The sequence below is a fragment of the Notolepis coatsorum genome, assembly GCF_963971535.1.
Source record: "Notolepis coatsorum genome assembly, chromosome: 15".
Lineage (NCBI taxonomy): Eukaryota > Metazoa > Chordata > Actinopteri > Aulopiformes > Paralepididae > Notolepis > Notolepis coatsorum.
This window is the reverse complement of record NC_140179.1, coordinates 51,111,415-51,129,957: the sequence shown is the minus strand read 5'-3', so window position 1 is coordinate 51,129,957 and position 18,543 is coordinate 51,111,415. Positions and strand designations below refer to the sequence as shown.

Below are 18,543 nucleotides of genomic sequence, written 5' to 3'. Positions count from 1 at the left end.
TAATGCGTAAGAAGTTAAAGGTAATAATATACAAATATACAGTGGGTTCGGAATATTGCAATGTATGTATACAGTCGTTTTTAAAGTTAACTTTTTGTAGTGTATTATGTATGCAGGGTGTGTGAGAGAGTGTACGTGAGGATATGAGCCTGGTCGACTCTCTGTTTTCGCTGCATGAATGCAAGAAGCAGTGCAGAGAATAAGAAAAGGGGTAAAAACAATGCAGGTAATGAGACAGACTCTCTGCCTCTCTCTCTCTGCCTCGCACTCTCTCTCTCAGTCTCTCTCTCTCTCTCTCTGCCTCTCTCTCTCTCTGCCTTTCTCTCTGCCTCTCCCTCTCTCTCTGCCTCTCCCTCTAATCAAACCGGGTCCAAAGCCTAACTGAGATGAAGATGGTTGAGAACCACTGACCGGTTGGGTCAGAGCAGGACACTGATCCCTCTGCCTGTTGTCGCCTGTAGGTGTTACCGTGCCGCGGACCAGAGGACCTCGGTCTGTTCCCTCCTGACCGGCGCTCTGCTGGAGGCCACGGCTGCCCTCGGCGCCCGCTACACCCAGCCCTGCCCCGCACCCCAGGGGTCCACGGGACGTCCCATGCTGAAAGGTGAGTGTCCTGACGAGAGAGAGAGAGAGAGAGAGAGAGAGAGAGACACAGTGGAGGACGGCTCATATCGCTGCATTCGCGGACTGAGCGTCCTTTGTCCCCACAGCCATGAGACTGTTCAACACCATATGACCCTCTCACTCATATATATATATATGACCTGGGCTGCAGGCTGCCCGCCCCCATTGAACAATGTGCATAGCAATTTATATAGCAATTTTTTTTACTTAACACTCTGCAATAGTGCTCACTATTTATTTATAATTTTTTTTTTACTTCAGCGCTGACCTTCATTGTTTGTTTGTTGTATTGGTTGGCCTTTTTATCGTCTGCCTCTCTCTCTATCTCTCTCTCTCTCTCTCTCTCTCTCTCTCTCTCCCTCTCTCTCTCCCTCTGCCCCCCCTTTCCCCCTCCATCTTAGTCAGTTATCCAATGGGTCAGTTGTCTATCCAGTACTGTCTGTATGACTGTAATGTAAGTTACAAACTTCCCAACATAGGCTCTCTTGTTGGCAGGCACACACATGCTGATCCAATGCCAAAGCCATCCAGACATTTGATCACCGTTACATTCTGAACATTCTGCCATTATGACAGGAAGCACTTCAAACCCATAGACGCACACACACACACACGCACACACACGCACGCACGCAGATAATTTTACTTGACATAAGAATGACAGTAAATATCAGAGAGCTCTGGCTAGTTAGCCACAATCCAATGCAAAATCAATGGGGTCAAGCTTCTTCTATAAACTCTGTCATTGACTAAAAACTATTTAAATCTACTCCGCAGTGCAGACAGAAGCTTGACCCCATTGACTGCTTTGATTTGTGGCTAACTATCCAGAGCTAGTATGAGGACCAGCATTGGTTGTTCTGAACCGATCAACACCATCATTGGCCAATAGGGCTGGGGGTTCCAAAAATCACAGTCCCTTTTAAAATGTGAGTTAAAGGACAGAGGGTCAGAGGTTAAGGTGCTATCAGCCAAGAGTCTGTCTGGTCTCAACACAGGGATTCATTCATGAACCTCACGCAAAGGAAATTACACTATTGCAGCTATTCCCAAACTGGAGTACGCGCAATGACATCGGGGGTACGCCAAAGAAATCTGATTTAAGGCTGTTTCACACGGGGAGGATTAATCCGCATGCGTTCTCGCTCTGATCAGGGGGAACGCACCGCTGTGATGGATCACGGTTTATGTGGGTTTTATTTTAGTTTATTCTAAGGTGCTTTGGCTTTATTTCGTTTTTCTGTGAGAGCACGCGTGTGACAATTCCACAAGACTGCGCCCGGCAGCCCGCTTGCCGCTCTCCGCCCCTCAGATTGTCCTCGCCTCCAAAATATTCGCTGGCCTCTCATTGAAAATGAATTAGCGCTCCCCGTGTGAAACGGCCTTTACATTCAATCAGAAGCCACTGCCAGATTTCCTTGGGAAATCATGCTGTCAAGACTTTAATGCCCTTTGCAACAACATACCTATGTGAGAGTGGGTTCTCGGCCCTCACCAGCACGGAAATTAGTTATGCGTGTCATGTCAAGCACACCCTTCTCATCGCAAATTGTGAGCTGATGTGCAAATAACATGTTTGATTATGTGAGAGGACTTTTACATGGCTAAATAAAGAGCACATTTATTGATAACTCACTCTGTTATATAATTATGCATCTTTATTTTTATATAATACATGCATCTTTATTTGTATATATATAGCAGTGTAGCAGGCTTACAAACATGGCAAAACAAATGTGAGAGCGCGCTATCCCTGGTGCTAGAGGGGGGTACTCAGCTGTCCCTGGTGCTAGAGGGGGGTACTCAGCTGTCCCTGGTGCTAGAGGGGGTACTCAGCTGTCCCTGATGCTAGAGGGGGGTACTCAGCTGTCCCTGGTGCTAGAGGGGGGTACTCAGCTGTCCCTGGTGCTAGAGGGGGTACTCGGCTGTCCCTGATGCTAGAGGGGGGTACTCAGCTGTCCCTGGTGCTAGAGGGGGTACTCAGCTGTCCCTGGTGCTAGAGGGGGTACTCAGCTGTCCCTGGTGCTAGAGGGGGTACTCAGCTGTCCCTGATGCTAGAGGGGGGTACTCAGCTGTCCCTGGTGCTAGAGGGGGTACTCGGCTGTCCCTGGTGCTAGAGGGGGTACTCAGCTGTCCCTGGTGCTAGAGGGGGTACTCAGCTGTCCCTGATGCTAGAGGGGGGTACTCAGCTGTCCCTGGTGCTAGAGGGGGGTACTCAGCTGTCCCTGGTGCTAGAGGGGGTACTCGGCTGTCCCTGATGCTAGAGGGGGGTACTCAGCTGTCCCTGGTGCTAGAGGGGGTACTCAGCTGTCCCTGGTGCTAGAGGGGGGTACTCAGCTGTCCCTGGTGCTAGAGGGGGTACTCAGCTGTCCCTGGTGCTAGAGGGGGTACTCAGCTGTCCCTGGTGCTAGAGGAGGTACTCAGCTGTCCCTGGTGCTAGAGGGGGTACTCAGCTGTCCCTGGTGCTAGAGGGGGTACTCAGCTGCCCCTGGTGCTAGAGGGGGTACTCAGCGCGACGTTGATTGTCTGAGGGGGTACGGGACTATAAAAAGTTTGGGAACCACTGCACTATTTGAACTATTTCAATAAGCCTTGTGTTATTAATGTAAGGTAAAATAAACATTGGATATTTGATAGTTTTCTTTACATGGTCAAAAACAAAACACTCATTGTCAAATAGAAAACACTAGGGTTCTACAGGTAGGGAAAACATTCAACTCTTCTAAAGAAAAGATGACTTGTGGTTTAAAGGCCCCAGTCTTAATCCAAATTGAAACAAAATAGGTAGCCCCTCTACCAAAACACATTACAAGTGACCATTTTAATGATTGTGATAATAATGCCTACTGGTTATTATTAGAAGGTATGGAGTTCTAGAATTCCAAGAGATCATTCCAAAAAAATATATACATACATTTGAAGGACTTAAATATATGGAATGATACTTCTTCTAAATTGTCATATTGTGGATTTGACAAATTGTACAATAATGGAGGCCCTGCAAATAGACCGACCCATATCATGTATATTTTTCTACACTGAAAGAATGTTTTAGTATATAAAGTGTGTTAAAAGTATATATATATATATAATTGTATATATATTCGTTTTTTTGTTTTAGTTTTCTACAGTACAGGTACAATTTAAGTGGTTTAAATCCAACATCACTTCAGTATAAATGTCTTTGCCTTGGGAAGGCAGTACAACATCACTGTTTAATTAACAGTCTTAGATTAGATTAGATTAAAATGTATTGTCATCATACAACATGAGTACAGTACAATGAAAATAAGTTTGGCATCCAACCAGAGTGCAAATGTAATAGTAAAGTGCATTAATAACAATATACAATGCAACATGTGATGGAATATACTGTATATAACGAAGCTACTGAATAAATATGTTAATCTGATGTACAGTATTATTATGTACAGTGATACAAGTGTAAATACACTAAGGTAGTAAGTCATACTGCCCAGCAGTATAACAAATTAGAGTAGGTATGGGATATACTGTATACAGATATAACTAATAAGAGTAGGTATGGAATATATACAGATATAGATATAATATTCAGTGTGTACAGTGCAGTGGGTATGTATACAGTACAGTGTTGTAGTCGAGTCACTAAATCTCCAGTCCGAGTTCAGTCTCGAGTTCCCAGTGTCCAAGTCAGAGTCCAGTCCCCATTACCCTAGTCCGAGTCCAAGTCCAAGTCATCAAGGTTGAGTCCACTCCACTCTGGCAGTCAAAGCTGACATACAAAAAAAAAAAAAAATCCACATTAAACATAAATGACACAGTGGTCACCATTTAAAAGGGAGTTTATTTACTTTGTGACACAATAGCCAAACAAATGCACTAGCCATCAATATCTTATGATTAGGGTCTATTACAAAAATAATAATAATAATAATAATAATAATAATAATAATAATAATAATAATAATAATAATAATAATAATAATAATAATAATAATAATAATAATAATAATAATAATAATAATAATAATAACTGTATTTAATTAATCAATTAACAAGTCCAAGTCCTCGTCTGCCCCTTCGGACTTGGACTCGAGCATTGACTGCATTCGGACTCGGAAGGGGCAGCCTTCCGAGTCCGAATGCAGTCAATGCTCGAGTCCAAGTCTGAGTCATCAGTGCTCAAGTCCAAGGCGAGTCACGAGTCCTGAAAATCAGTCCATGACTCGAGTACTACAACACTGATACAGGAATATACTGTATGCTGATATATTCATACAGATATAGATACATATATATATATTATATATATATGCAATGGGGTTGAACAAACTACCACTAAATATTAAGGAAACTGAGAGTGCTGCAGTGTTCAAATCCAGGATAAGGGAGCGGCTATTTAGTAACCTGCCACTGTAATGTTTGTGCGACTGTATAGTGCTGAGCCTCTGTTGAACCATGATTATTGTCTCTATGCACTTTATTGTTGAGAAATAATTATTGCTTTTTAATGCAACAATGAACCATGATTAATGCTCTTAATGCATTTTTTTTTATGAAACATACATACTAATATTAATGCACTTTAGACTATTCACTAAGAATGCTCAATGTACTTCAAACAGACGCCAACGTGCCACTTTAACTTGGAAACACCCGGGGCAACGATGGAAATAAGTCTTGGACTTTTTGTTCTATCCCTGAAAATACACATACACATGTTGATCTGTCAATTTTGTTATATGTTTTTGTCAATAAATCAAATCAAATCAAAATATATAAGATATACAGTATTATTGTTCATGGCTGTCATACAGTGTTATATGGGTAGACTAGAGGTTGAGGTAGGTAGTGTGAGGAGGACCGTGGTCCTGTAGCCCTTATTTCTGCCATTATGGAACTGGTCTGGAGTTCATGATTTGGTCAGAATAAGGGACCTTGTTATTTATACAAGCTCTCCGGCTTTCACTCAAATCTCTCTCTCTCATCGGCTGTGATCTGAGCGTGCTCAGTGCACGTGGCAAGAGTCATGGCCTACTTCTTACACAAGGTGTTAACCACGTCCACACACACACACACACACACACACACACACACACACACACACACACACACACACACACACACACACACACACACACACACACACACACATACACACACATACTGTACACACACACACATACGTACTGTACACACACACACACACACATACTGTACACACACACAGATTTTTGTATTACTATAATTCTGTGGATTATTAACTGCATTCCATTGACATTCATTCCCCTTAACCCTCACAACAACATCCCTAACCATAACCTACCCCTTAAATCTAACCTTAACCTACCCTTAAATCTAATCTTAATCTACCATTAAATCAAACCTTAATTTAGCCCTTAAAACATAACATTAACCTACCATTAAATCGAACCTTAACCTACTCTTAAATGTAACCTTAACCTAACCCTTAAATCTAACATTAACCTACTCTTAAATCGAACCATAACCTACTCTTAAATCTAACCTTAACCTACTCTTAAATCTAACCTTAACCTAACCCTTAAATCTAACATTAACCTACCATTAAATTGAACCTTAACCTACTCTTAAATGTAACCTTAACCTAACCCTTAAATCTAACATTAACCTACTCTTAAATCGAACCATAACCTACTCTTAAATCTAACCTTAACCTACTCTTAAATCTAACCTTAACCTAACCCTTAAATCTAACATTAACCTACTCTTAAATCGAACCATAACCTACTCTTAAATCTAACCTTAACCTACTCTTAAATCTAACCTTAACCTACCCTTAAATCTAACCTTAACCTACTCTTAAATCTAACCTTAACCTACCCTTAAATCTAACCTTAACCTACCCTTAAATCAAACCATAACCTACTCTTAAATCTAACCTTAACCTACTCTTAAATCTAACCTTAACCTACCCTTAAATCTAACCTTAACCTACCCTTAAATCTAACCTTAACCTACCCTTAAATCGAACCATAACCTACTCTTAAATCTAACCTTAACCTACTCTTAAATCTAACCTTAACCTACTCTTAAATCTAACCTTAACCTACCCTTAAATCTAACCTTAACCTAACCTTAAATCTAACCTTAACCTACTCTTAAATCTAACCTTAACCTAACCCTTAAATCTAACCTCAGTATGGATTAGTATGTGGATAACCTTTCTATCAACTCCGTTTCTATGGTTTTAACGCTAGTGGTGAGAGGTAGAAAAGCGTTGTTTCTAAGCGCTGTCCAGGTGTCATGTACACGAGAGTGGTCCTGAAACCTCTCTGCCATTTGGCTCCTGCGTTCAGGTGAATGACCCGTGTCCTGCCATGGAATGGCAGCTGTGTTTGGTTTTAGGAGGAGGGTCAGAGAGGAGAGGAGCGTGAAATAAAGAATGGCGTTTTAATGACCGAGGGCAGTGCCAGGGTGGACGCTGGTCTGGTGTGATGACGACAGACTAGTGTCAGGATGACACCCAAATCCTGGTGTTGGAAAAAATTACAGGAATAGACGAGGAGGTCAAGAGCAGGTCAAGGAGGGGAGATGAGAGGAGAGGAGGGGGGAGGGGAGGGGATATAAGGGGAGGGGAGAGGAGAGGATTGCTGATTGTTGTACCTTTTTAGTGGAAAGGTGTGGCCACAAATACCATAAATGTAACAAACATTTCATGTAACGCATGTCAAATGTAACACAAATCAAATGTAGACTCTGCCAGTGCGCATTTGTTTGTAGTCATGTACAATGTTCCCCCTAAGGTGCGCCCGTGCGCGCGCGCGCACATGGCAAAACGCTCCCGCGCACATCTGAAATCGGTCGTTTTTTTTTTTATTAATTAAACAAACATGACCATGTTCACGTCTTAAACTCATACTGAGGTTTTAGTTTTGGTTTTAAATTGCATATCATCATTCATTTATTTATTGTCACACAGAGCAGAAGAATTTTGCCAAAACAAACCAATAGTATCCAGCATCAGAACGGCAGACCAGCCACACTCTCAGACCCAAACGCATTTCCTTTGATTTAATTATATATCAAATGATTTATGTCAAGGATTGCAATGCCTCGCTTGAATGAAGTTAACTTTTCACCTGGATAACGTCAACATTCAGGGTGAATGTAATGTGAGAAATTGGGATAAAAAAAAAATATATATATATGTTTTTTTTTTTAATTTTTTTTTTGATCTGATCGGGAAAGATCGGTATCGGTAGATACTCAAAATCACATGATCGGGATCGGATCGGGAGCAAAAAAATTTGATCGGGACATCCTTAACCTTATCCTTAATCCTTATCCTTAATCCTTATTGTATTTTTCTTGGGACCATGTTGGAAACAAGTCGACAGACTTTCACATGTTATCCTTGTACCCCTTGTTTTTATACTATTGTATAAATTGTATGTACTAAATAAAAATCAAATCAAATCAAATCTAACCATCCCTAACCCTGTTGCGTGTGACGTTACCAAGAGAAGCCCCGCTTTCAGTGCTTTGTGGGCAGCGCTACTGCACGCTCACACAGACACACACAACAGATGAGGAAGTGGACAGATCTGACCAGCATTGCAGGTTCCTCACAATGCAAACGCGAAAATGTACATTACAGATGAACTGCAGAGAAAACTTCCAATTTATCATCCCGGTCGAGACTAATTGGAAGCGGAGTGCAACGCGTGCAAAGCTTGACCATATGTTTATGTGTCTAATAAAGGTGCTGGCGATCTCAAAGCTCACATGGACACAGCAAAACATTACAAACAAAGCAGTGCAAGGCGAGAGTTTGATGGCAAAGTTGACCGAATTGATTGAAGAATGCAGCTATACAGAGAGAGAAAGAAAATAATTTAAAACTATTTTGATGCCTCAAAATTATGTTTTGGTTTGATAAGATGCTTATGATACAATCATTCTAAGGATTATGTGTGTAATAAATTAGTTTAGTACACTAATTGCAACAAATCTGAAACTGCATAGTGCACTTTTAAATTAGTATCTTTGTGAGGTTACTGTTTTATAATTTACATTACATTGAAAAGATAAAGATATATTTTTTAAAGCTGGATTTTCTAATACAGAAGAGGTATTATTTAGAACATTACATCATATTTTTCTTGTTATTTATTTTGTCCAGTAAAACTTGAAAATATATATTATTTTGTCATAGGTTGATTTAGTTATTTTCTTGCGATTTGTCAGATAGATTACTTTAGGCCAGTGGTTCTCAAACTTTTTACACCAAGTACCACCTGAGAACGTAGCTGGCTCTCCAAGTACCACCATATGACCGGCGTTAAAATACAGTCTATTCAGCTATGCACAGTTCACACAGGAGGCAAATGTATTCCTAATACCATTATTTATTGTTAACTTTTGTCAGACACAGCCACAATGTACAAAGGGATAGCACTAGAACTAGCAAACGCTTCCACACAACTCATATAATGCAAGGGGCATTGAGAACATAATAACTAACATTCTCACATAGCAAGTGAGAAAATTAAGAACAACTGTATTTCAGCAAATGTACTTAATTCTCTCTCTCTATCTCTCTCTCTCTCTCTCTCTCTCTCTCTCTCACACAGCAAGCAATTGTCCGTCATTCTCTCTTTCACACACACACACACACACACACACACACACACACACACACACACACACACACACACACAATTATTTTGTTACAAAAACTTAATTTCCTGCATTCTGGTGCAGGACTATTTGAATTTTTACCCTTTAAATGCCAGTGTTTGTGATGGGCATCACAAATTATTGTAAAAAAGAAAAGAAAACACATATTCAATACATTTTTGAATGTTTACCCTTTAAATGCCAGTTTGTGTGATGGCATCACAAATTATTGTTAAAAAAAAACACACACAAAAAGTAAAATATTTTCAATATATCAAATGCAAAGTAAATTTTTCTGGGGGGGATTATTACAGGCTAGGCATGTGTCAATGATTAGCAGCAATTACAAAAAAATCTAAAAATAAATGGTTATGATCAGGGCTGAAGTTGAATTAAAGATTTATGACTGTTTAGACTGCATTACTCTCTGTCACAGTGATCTCCTGGTTGTTCCCCACTTAGATTATCTAACTATCGCGCCGCCGCAACCAGAAACACTGGCCTGGCCTGCTTCTAAGTTCAGTGGCCTGACTACAACATTTTTTTTTTTTTTTTTTTTGCTTTTTTGTACCACCAGCAGTACCACCAAGTACCACTAGTGGTACGCGTACCACAGTTTGAGAACCACTGTTTTAGGCATAATACAGCATGTTGAGTAACTTTGGTTATAGAGAGATATTATTTTGTTATATAAAATAATATAAACAATAATTTTATATCCATACAGAGGAGGTATACTTTAAATATATTATAATGATAAGGCATCTTTGAGTAAACTTTGATTAAGTATCTTGAGGCTGAAGGCAGAGTGTCCTCTTTAAAAAAAAATCACAATATGGTTGAAGTCGCATTATAATTCACTTAATAAAATAATGACGAGTCAGCCTCCTAAAAAGACAAAAGTTAGTGACACGACTCACACCGCCGCCGCCAAAGTAAGGACTATGCTCTGTATCGTCAATCAATGGTCAAATAAATATTTGATTAAGGAATATAATATGCCTTTTTGTATTATTTCTCTGTGTATCAGCAAAATATATATATTTTTATGTTAGACTTAAGGGAAATTAAGATTCTCAGATTTTTTACAAACCGCCGCATATCAACTAACCGGTTAATCGGCAGGTGACGTATGTTGCTCAGTAGTTGCTGATGTCTGCTCAGGAGGTTTGAGTGTTTGCTCTTTAAAAAAAAATAATTAGAGGGAACATTGGTCATGTGTGTCTTTGTGTGCGTCTGTCCTCTCTGTCTCTCTCTATCTCTAATTTTTTCTCTCTCGCTCTGTCTCTCTCTTTTCATCTTTCTCTCTCCTTTCTTTCTCTCTCTGTCTCATTCTCTCTCTGATTCAGTCTGTTTGTCTCTCTGTCTTTCTCTCGCCCTCATTACTTGCAGTACTGTGTGGTAATAGTACACAAGGTAGTGTCGCAGCAGACACATTGAAAGCAGGCTGAGGTGAATGGAAGTCTGTGGATGATAGTTTATGAGCTCGTTTAACAGTGTTTACATGCGGCCCTGGGACCGAGTCGTAACTCTTTTTAATCTATTGACGTTACCGACTTGTGAATCATCACAAAAACCTTAATATATACATTGTGAAAAAGTCCATGTAGTCAATCTTTGGACGGATGAGTCATTTCATACCACAGAGTGGACCTAGATAATAAAACCACAGACAAGCTAAACGGCTAAACCACAGATATGTTGAGTACTAAACCCCACACGGGCAAAAGCTTAAAAAAATTACATGGACAAGTAACAACCAGCCAGCAATAAATCTGTGTTACTTCCTCTATGGGGAACGTTTTGCTTCTCTCAGGAATCTGACTTTGGATCAGTTTTCCTTTGAGTATTAATTTCAATGACTTCTACTCTTAAAACCATAAACAAAAACCATAAACAAGGTGGCCTGTTGGGATGTTAGATCCTAATGTGAAAAACTGTGATTTTATATGTCTGCACTTTATGTGCTCATTTTATGCCTGTCTTTTTTCTGTTGTGAAGCACTTTGAGCTGCAGTTTCTGTATGAAAGGTGCTATACAAATAAAGTGTATTATTATTAAATGGCCACATAGTACCAGTGTCATTTTCACTTCTCTCCGTTACCAGAATCTATCCCTGTCTTTACCAAATCTTGCATGCATATTGTGTCTATTGTGTATATAAGTATGTTTTGCTAGATATTTTTTTCATTAATTCAACCTTCATTTAAACTCTAGGGACACTGAGGTTTCCCTCATTTACAGTGACGCTGAGATACAAACAAGAAACAAGCAGGGGTGTAAAAAGTACCCAGCAATTATAAGTAACTAAGTGAAAGTAGGGTTACCGTCTTAAAATCGTACTCAAATAAAAGTCAGAGTATCTGGCTAAAAACACACTTGAGTAAAAGTCAAACAGTTTCTACTTTTAAATGTACTTAAGTACTAAAAAGTACAAATTTTAACGTTTTTTTCATTCCGGGGCAATGAAATGTTCCGTTTCGTCCTCTTCATCACTCATACTATCGTTTGTGGCCATCTTCTGTAGCTTGTCACTCTGACTGTCTATTCTTCTGATAGCAGGTGTTTAATCAAAGATCCCCGCTTTCTAGTCTTGCACAAGAACCAATCAGCATGGGTATGGGCGGGTTCATTTTCCATTGATGGTGATTTGATTGGCTGTTTTTAAATAAAGTGTGGCCGCAGGATTAATAACATTAACGTTAGTTCGGCCAGAAAAACAAATATACTAATTAAAATGGTAGGACCTGCAAGATTTGTACTTTGTAGGTCTGCATTTTAAATGTAAGGAGTAAAAAGTATGTTTTTTTTTCTCTGAAATGTAATTGAGTAAAAGTACAAGTATACAAACCTAATAATACTTGAGTAAAGTACAAATCCCCAAAAACAGTACTTAGGTATTGTAACGAAGCACAATTACTCAAGTACTTTACACCCCTGGAAACAAGAAACAGGAAAAACAGACTAAAAACAATCACAACATGACAAACAATGGTTATTAATCGAAGCTATAAATTGTCCAAAGGTTGGAATAATATCAATCTTTAAAGTGCATTGAAGGGCGTTCCAAGCGTATGGAGCACTAAAACAGAAGGCAGTTTTTCCAAAATTAGAACAAGCTTGGGGACCTTAAAGGAACATGCCAAGGAAATTAACTTATTTGCCATCTACCCCGGAGTTAGCCAAGCAGATACATACCCTTTTCTTCTACTGTGCATGCAGTAGGAGTAGGAAGACCCGCACCGCTAGCCTAGCTTAGCGTCATTCACTGGAAGTAGGTTAGTCCAGCTAGCCTAGTTCCCAATGAAACTAATAAATACACTCCAAATACAACTCCAAAACATTCCTGTAAACATGATGTGACCTGTGTATTTACCACGTGGAGAAATAAAAATGTAAATTCGATTTTCGTTTTCTAAGCAGACTTTTTTTTTGCCGAACCACTGCTGCCTGGGTGCAGTGATTTCACGGATCACCTGAAAAGCCCCCTTGTATCCACTTCACTCAATGAAAGTGCGTTTCCTGGTAAACTGAGATTTTCAGGTGATGCAATAAATAGTATAAGAAGAAAAGTGACATAAGCAAATCACTTGAGCGAGTTCTCAGCCTACCTTTCACACTGGCATTGATGTTGAAAAGGGGTGGAAATATACACACACACACACACAGGTTCGGTGTGTGCGTGTTGCGTGCGGAGAGAGAGAGACTCGTTACATGGGCCGCCCCTTCAAGGCAATGGTAGGGGAAACACTGATAAATAATCACAGTGTGATGGAAATGGCAGTATTCTGATTGCTGTCTGTGGTTCTATATGGGTTGTGGCAATAATTTTTACAAATAATAGCTTGCAGCAACGTATTGAAAAAAGAACTATAAACTAGTTAATTTTTTAAACCATGAACTTTAGTTAAAACAAATTAATTATGAACTGAACTAGTTCATGTAGAAAGTGAACTTTCCCAACACTGCATATAACATACCTCAAAGTCCATTTTAGCTGTTTTTCTATCCACATTAAGTTACATATTAGTTTTGGTCAAAGTCACGAGTCGTACCTCCTTTGATTGACATGCTTGTTGGGTTTCGACGGAGATCTTATACAGTAGACAAATCAATTTGAATTGGGAGAATGAGTGATGAATGATCATTACATTTATATAGCGCTTTTCACACTCAGCGCTCCCCACAATGTAGGGTGGAAATTGCCTCCTTCACCACCACTGGTAGCACCCAACCTTGGGCTACGCAGGCTCAATGGCTGCCATACACTGGCAAGAATCAAGAGGTTTATTTGTCACATACATACCAGGGCATACAGTGAAATGCGGGTGGTCATACCCGCATTGATTGTGCAAAATACAATAATAAAATAGGCATAAAAAAAATAAACATAGAAAAAATAAAATAGGTAAGACACAAGATATGCATGGTACTGTAAAAAGAAAAAGACATGCTGAGTTCCTGAGAAACTGGTTCCTATATACACTACTATACAATATACAATTTACAATTTTAACTCTTAATGTATCTTAACTATACTATTAGTACCTCCTTCCTTTAAAGTGACTTTCTATTTTTTAAAGTGACATTTTGTTTAGAAGGAGTGGACGTAGGGCTGACCCCTATTAATCGATTAGTCGACTAATCGGTCGAAAGTAGCCGTAGTCGACTGGCCAACCTCTTAGTTGAATATAATAAAAAAAATATATATATATATATATATTTTTTTTTTATCATTCTTTCCAAAAGAAAAGAGGCCTAGAAGCGTGGCTAACGCTAATGGCACGCATACCAGAGGCTAAGTGCCTAAGAAAACAGGCACAGAGGCACTGAAAGAGGATTTCACCCATCTAATGAACACACTAGACTAGACAAATATCAAGATGTATCCATCAGTGGACCAATTGCATGCTTTTGCAGAGGACAAGAAGCCTTCAGTCGACTCCTTCAGACATTAAGCACCCCCCACAGCCCAAATGGAATGAAAAAAAAGTTTAAAAAAAAGAAGAAAAAAAATAGTTTTAAAATATTATATTTTTATATATATATTTTTTGACCAATAGTCTACTAACGGCAAATTTTGGCCAATCCTAGTCGACCATCCAAATCCTTAGTCGGGGACAGCCCAGTGGAGTATCTTCCCCGATACTCTGAACTTCCTTAGCTGTCTCAGGTGATAGAGGCGCTGTTTCGCCTTTTTCACCACAGAATCTATGTGTGTAGACAGGGCTCTACAGTGCGACCATATTGCTCGCATATGCCCCTAAAAATATGTGCGTGCGAACATGCAAAATCAAGTACTCGCACGGCGTGCGAGTGGGGCCAGCGAGTGCAGAGTACAGCCTCTCATTCGTCCTTTTTTTTCTCCGCTGCGAGAATCGTTAAAAAACTACAAGTCCCACAGTTCACAGCCGCATAAACGTTCCAATCACAGTAGTTTCCTGTGGTCACGCGACTGGAAACCGAAAGTAATGATCAGCGGCTGCGTCACTGTCTGAGTCAAACAATAATACAGCCATGTCGAAGCCCATTCATTTTTATTTTGCGCGAAAGATACCGGAGAATGAGAAGTCAGGCGAGGCAGCTCATGTTACAGAGGTGATGGTTAACGTTAATCAAGATACTGACGCTAGCCAGCATGCTAGCGAAGTTGGCCAAGCTAGCGAGGCTACACCCACTGTAGCACCCAATGTAGCCACTGTAGCTAGCGAAGCTACACCCACTGGAGCCGGAGGGAAGACATACAAATTTAACGTGAATTGGCTAAACATTTCCCCATGGCTAGAGTTCGAAAACAATGTCATGTTTTGTAAATATTGCAAAGTAGGATCGATGAATTGCGATGCATTGTTACACCCCTACAACTGGCCCACTGTGTATGTGTGTACAGCTAACTTGGCTATCGTTATCAACCGCAGAGGTGGGCAATGGGTCCAGCTGTAGCGCCGGACGGCCAGAGTGCAAGCGGTGTGGCAATAGGGTCCAGCTGCAGCGCCGGACGGCCAGAGTACAACGGTGTGACGTCGTAATTGGCAGAATCGACTGTCAATCAATGGTCTACCTGACACGCAAACTACTGTACTGGAGGTGTACAGTATTTCAATAGGCAACCCTGAAAGGATTATTTTTCTAAAAGAGCAACACTAGCTCCCCCCTCTACTGATGGCCCTGGTTGTAAAGCCAGTGTCTCCTTTTTGTTCAATATCACTGCCTTTCTTATTAGGCCTAGTTGTTGGCTACAACTTTGCCATAGTAGGCATTAATCACTTAACATATTTTCACTGTGCTCCTAAATATTTTTGGGTGCTCCTAAATGTCTTTGTGTGCTCCTACATTTTTTCATTTAGGAGCATCTGTGCCCCTAGTGAAAAAGGTTAGCGTCAGGTCCTCTGTGATGTGGACTCCCAGGTACTTGAAACTGCTCACCCTGTCCACGATAGCCCAGTTTATCCACAGTGGCGTGTGTGTCCCCTGCTGTCTCCTAAAATCCACTACCAGCTATTTGGTTTTACCAATGTTCAGGAGTAGGCTGTTATCCCGGCACCTGCGTGCCAGTTCATCAACCTCCTCCCGATAGGCCTTCTCGTCATTGTTAGAGATCAGCCCCACCACCACCGTGTCGTCCGCAAACTTCACTATGGAGTTGGAGCTGAACCTGGCCACACAGTCATGTGTGTACAGTGAGTACAGCAGGGGGCTCAGAATGCAGCCCTCGGGGGACCCGATACTCAGGGTGATTTTGCTGGAGGTATGACCCCCCACCCTGACCGCCTGGGGCCTGTCACTTAGAAAGTCCAGGATCCAGGCACTCATGGCGGAGCTCAGACCCAGATCGACCAGCTTGTCAACCAGTCTGGTCGGGACTATGGTGTTGAAAACTGAACTATAGTCAATGAACAGCAATCTCACATAGCCCCCCTTCTGACTGTCAAGGTGAGATAGTGTGTTGTGTAGTACTTGGGAGACCGCATCGTCAGTGGACCTGTTTGTCCTGTATGCAAACTGCAATGGGTCCATGTTACTGGGGAGGGAGGCACAGATATAATCCTTGACCAGCCTCTCAAAGCATTTCATGACCACAGAGGTGAGTGCCACCGGTCTGTAGTCATTAAGGCCTGCTGGAGAGGAGTTTTTTGGCACAGGGATTATAGTAGACATTTTGAAGCAGGCAGGGACCACGGACTCAGCCAGGGATAGATTGAATATGGATGTAAATACTGGGGCCAGCTGATTTGCACAGGACTTAAGTATTCGTCCTGTTATCCCATCTGGGCCAGCTGCTTTTCGAGTATTCACACCCATGAACGCTAATCTCACGCTGTGTTCCGTCAATGAGAGAGTGCCCCCCCCCCCCCCCCGCGGATGAACCCCCCCCCCCATCCCCGCTGCAACCGGTGCATCAGTGACGCTGTTAGCCGGTGAGCTAACGTCGCCACTGCTCGCTCCAAACCGTGCATAAAAGGAGTTGAGTTCATCCGCGAGAGAGGCATCGGCACTCACTATTGAGGGGGGGCTGACTTTATAATCAGTTATCGTTCGTACTCCCCGCCATAAGCCTCTCGTATCGTTCTGAGCCATCTGTGTCTCCATCTTGTTCGCATATCGCCGTTTAGCAGCCCGCACCTCCTTGCGTAGCATATAGGCTGCTACTTATTTTTTTTTGTATCCACTTTTTCTCCCATTTTCTATATTTTCTCCCATCCCAATTTCGTATCATCCAATTCAACCCTCCCCTGTCACAAACGCTGTTTCTTGCCTCCCACAAGCCGGCTGCAATGTGGACTAAGTCATACATAGCACAAGTCGAGCACAAGCTCGAACAGGCGAGTCCAGCGTCTCCGCATTCGTGGCGAGCGCCTTGCCCACTACGCCACGTAGCCGCCCAGTCATATAGGCTGCTACCTTATACTCTTCCATACTTCCCGATGCTCGGCCCGAGTTGTAAGCAGCGGTACGAGCATTCAGGGCCACTCGGATGGAATTGTCCACCCACGGTTTCTGGTTTGGGAAAACCTGCACCTTTTTCGTGGGGACAATACCGTCCGCTAACGTTGCTATAAAGCTAACAACATCAGCATATTCACTGACGTCACTGGAGCTCGACCGGATCATCCCCCAGTCGACGTCCCCCAGTGCGTCTTGTAGCGTGGCCTCTGAGCTCTCGGACCACTGCTTAACCTCTCGCGACACAACAGCCTCTCGGGCTCGTTGTTTGTAGCCTGGCAATAGCAAGATGGCGTCGTGGTCAGATTTACCTAGCGGAGGAGCTGGTACTGCCTTATAGCCCTGTTTGAAAGGGGTGTAGCAGTGATCCAACATATTTGCCCCCCTAGTGGTGCATGTAATGTGCTGGTAGAAGGGTGGCATCACTTTTTTAAGATTAGCCTTATTGAAATCGCAAGCTACGATCATAGCCACGTCTGGATGCTTGTTTTGGTGCTTGTTCAAATAGTCCTGTAGGTCTGCCAGAGCTCTGGCGGTATCGGCTTGCGGTGGGATGTAAACTGCTATTCTTTATGATGGCTGTGAATTCCCGGGGGAGATAAAACGGGCGACAAAGGATGGATAATGCTCAAGGTCCGGCGAGCAGGAGCGGGAAATTATCTTCACCTCCTTGGGACTGCACCAGCCGTTGTTGGTCAGGAAGCAGACCCCTTCACCTATGGACTTTCCCGACTCTTCTGTTCGGTCAGCGCGGAAGATAACAAATAACTTATGTACAAATACCGAGATGCCCCACTATGTTACCTGTTTATTGCACAATGTTGTTTTATTGGATCCTATTATATGTTGTACTACTGTATTGCACATCGTTGCGGGCAAGACCACCCGCATTTCATTGTATACTTGTATGCCGTGACAAATAAAACTCTTGACTTGACTTGACTTGAAGACAGAGAAGGAATCAGATGGGCACCACGCACACATTACACTACACAATGGCTGAACGGCTCAGGAGACAGGGATTGATATCAGCCAATTAAGGGGGAAGGGATGATTAGCTTTGATGTCAGAGACCTGATTGGGAATTCGGCCAGCAACGTCGGGGAACCCCCTACTACGCCTTGCGATAGGCATCCTTGGTTCTTTAACGACCGAATTCAGTCAGGACCTCGGTTTAGCGTCTCATTCGAAGGACGGCACTCGCTGCTATTGTCATGCTGGGGACCCACCAGATATTATTGATCCCCTTTGGGAAATTCGGGTGTCATAGCAGCATGGGAGAGGGGAGGGATAGGGTAATAGAAGAAAGACATAAATATAGGCAATACAATT

The 18,543-nt window shown here is 41.8% G+C and overlaps 1 protein-coding gene across 1 annotated transcript in view; it reads left to right on the top strand.

Moving 5' to 3' along the window:
- The first annotated feature begins 489 nt into the window (after nt 1–489).
- plce1 (phospholipase C, epsilon 1) overlaps nt 490–18,543 on the top strand; it is a 228,888-nt gene continuing 210,834 nt past the window's right edge. The window contains 1 exon segment of the mRNA XM_084331001.1: nt 490–604. Coding sequence (XP_084187127.1) covers nt 595–604 — 10 coding nt within the window. The 5' untranslated portion in view covers nt 490–594.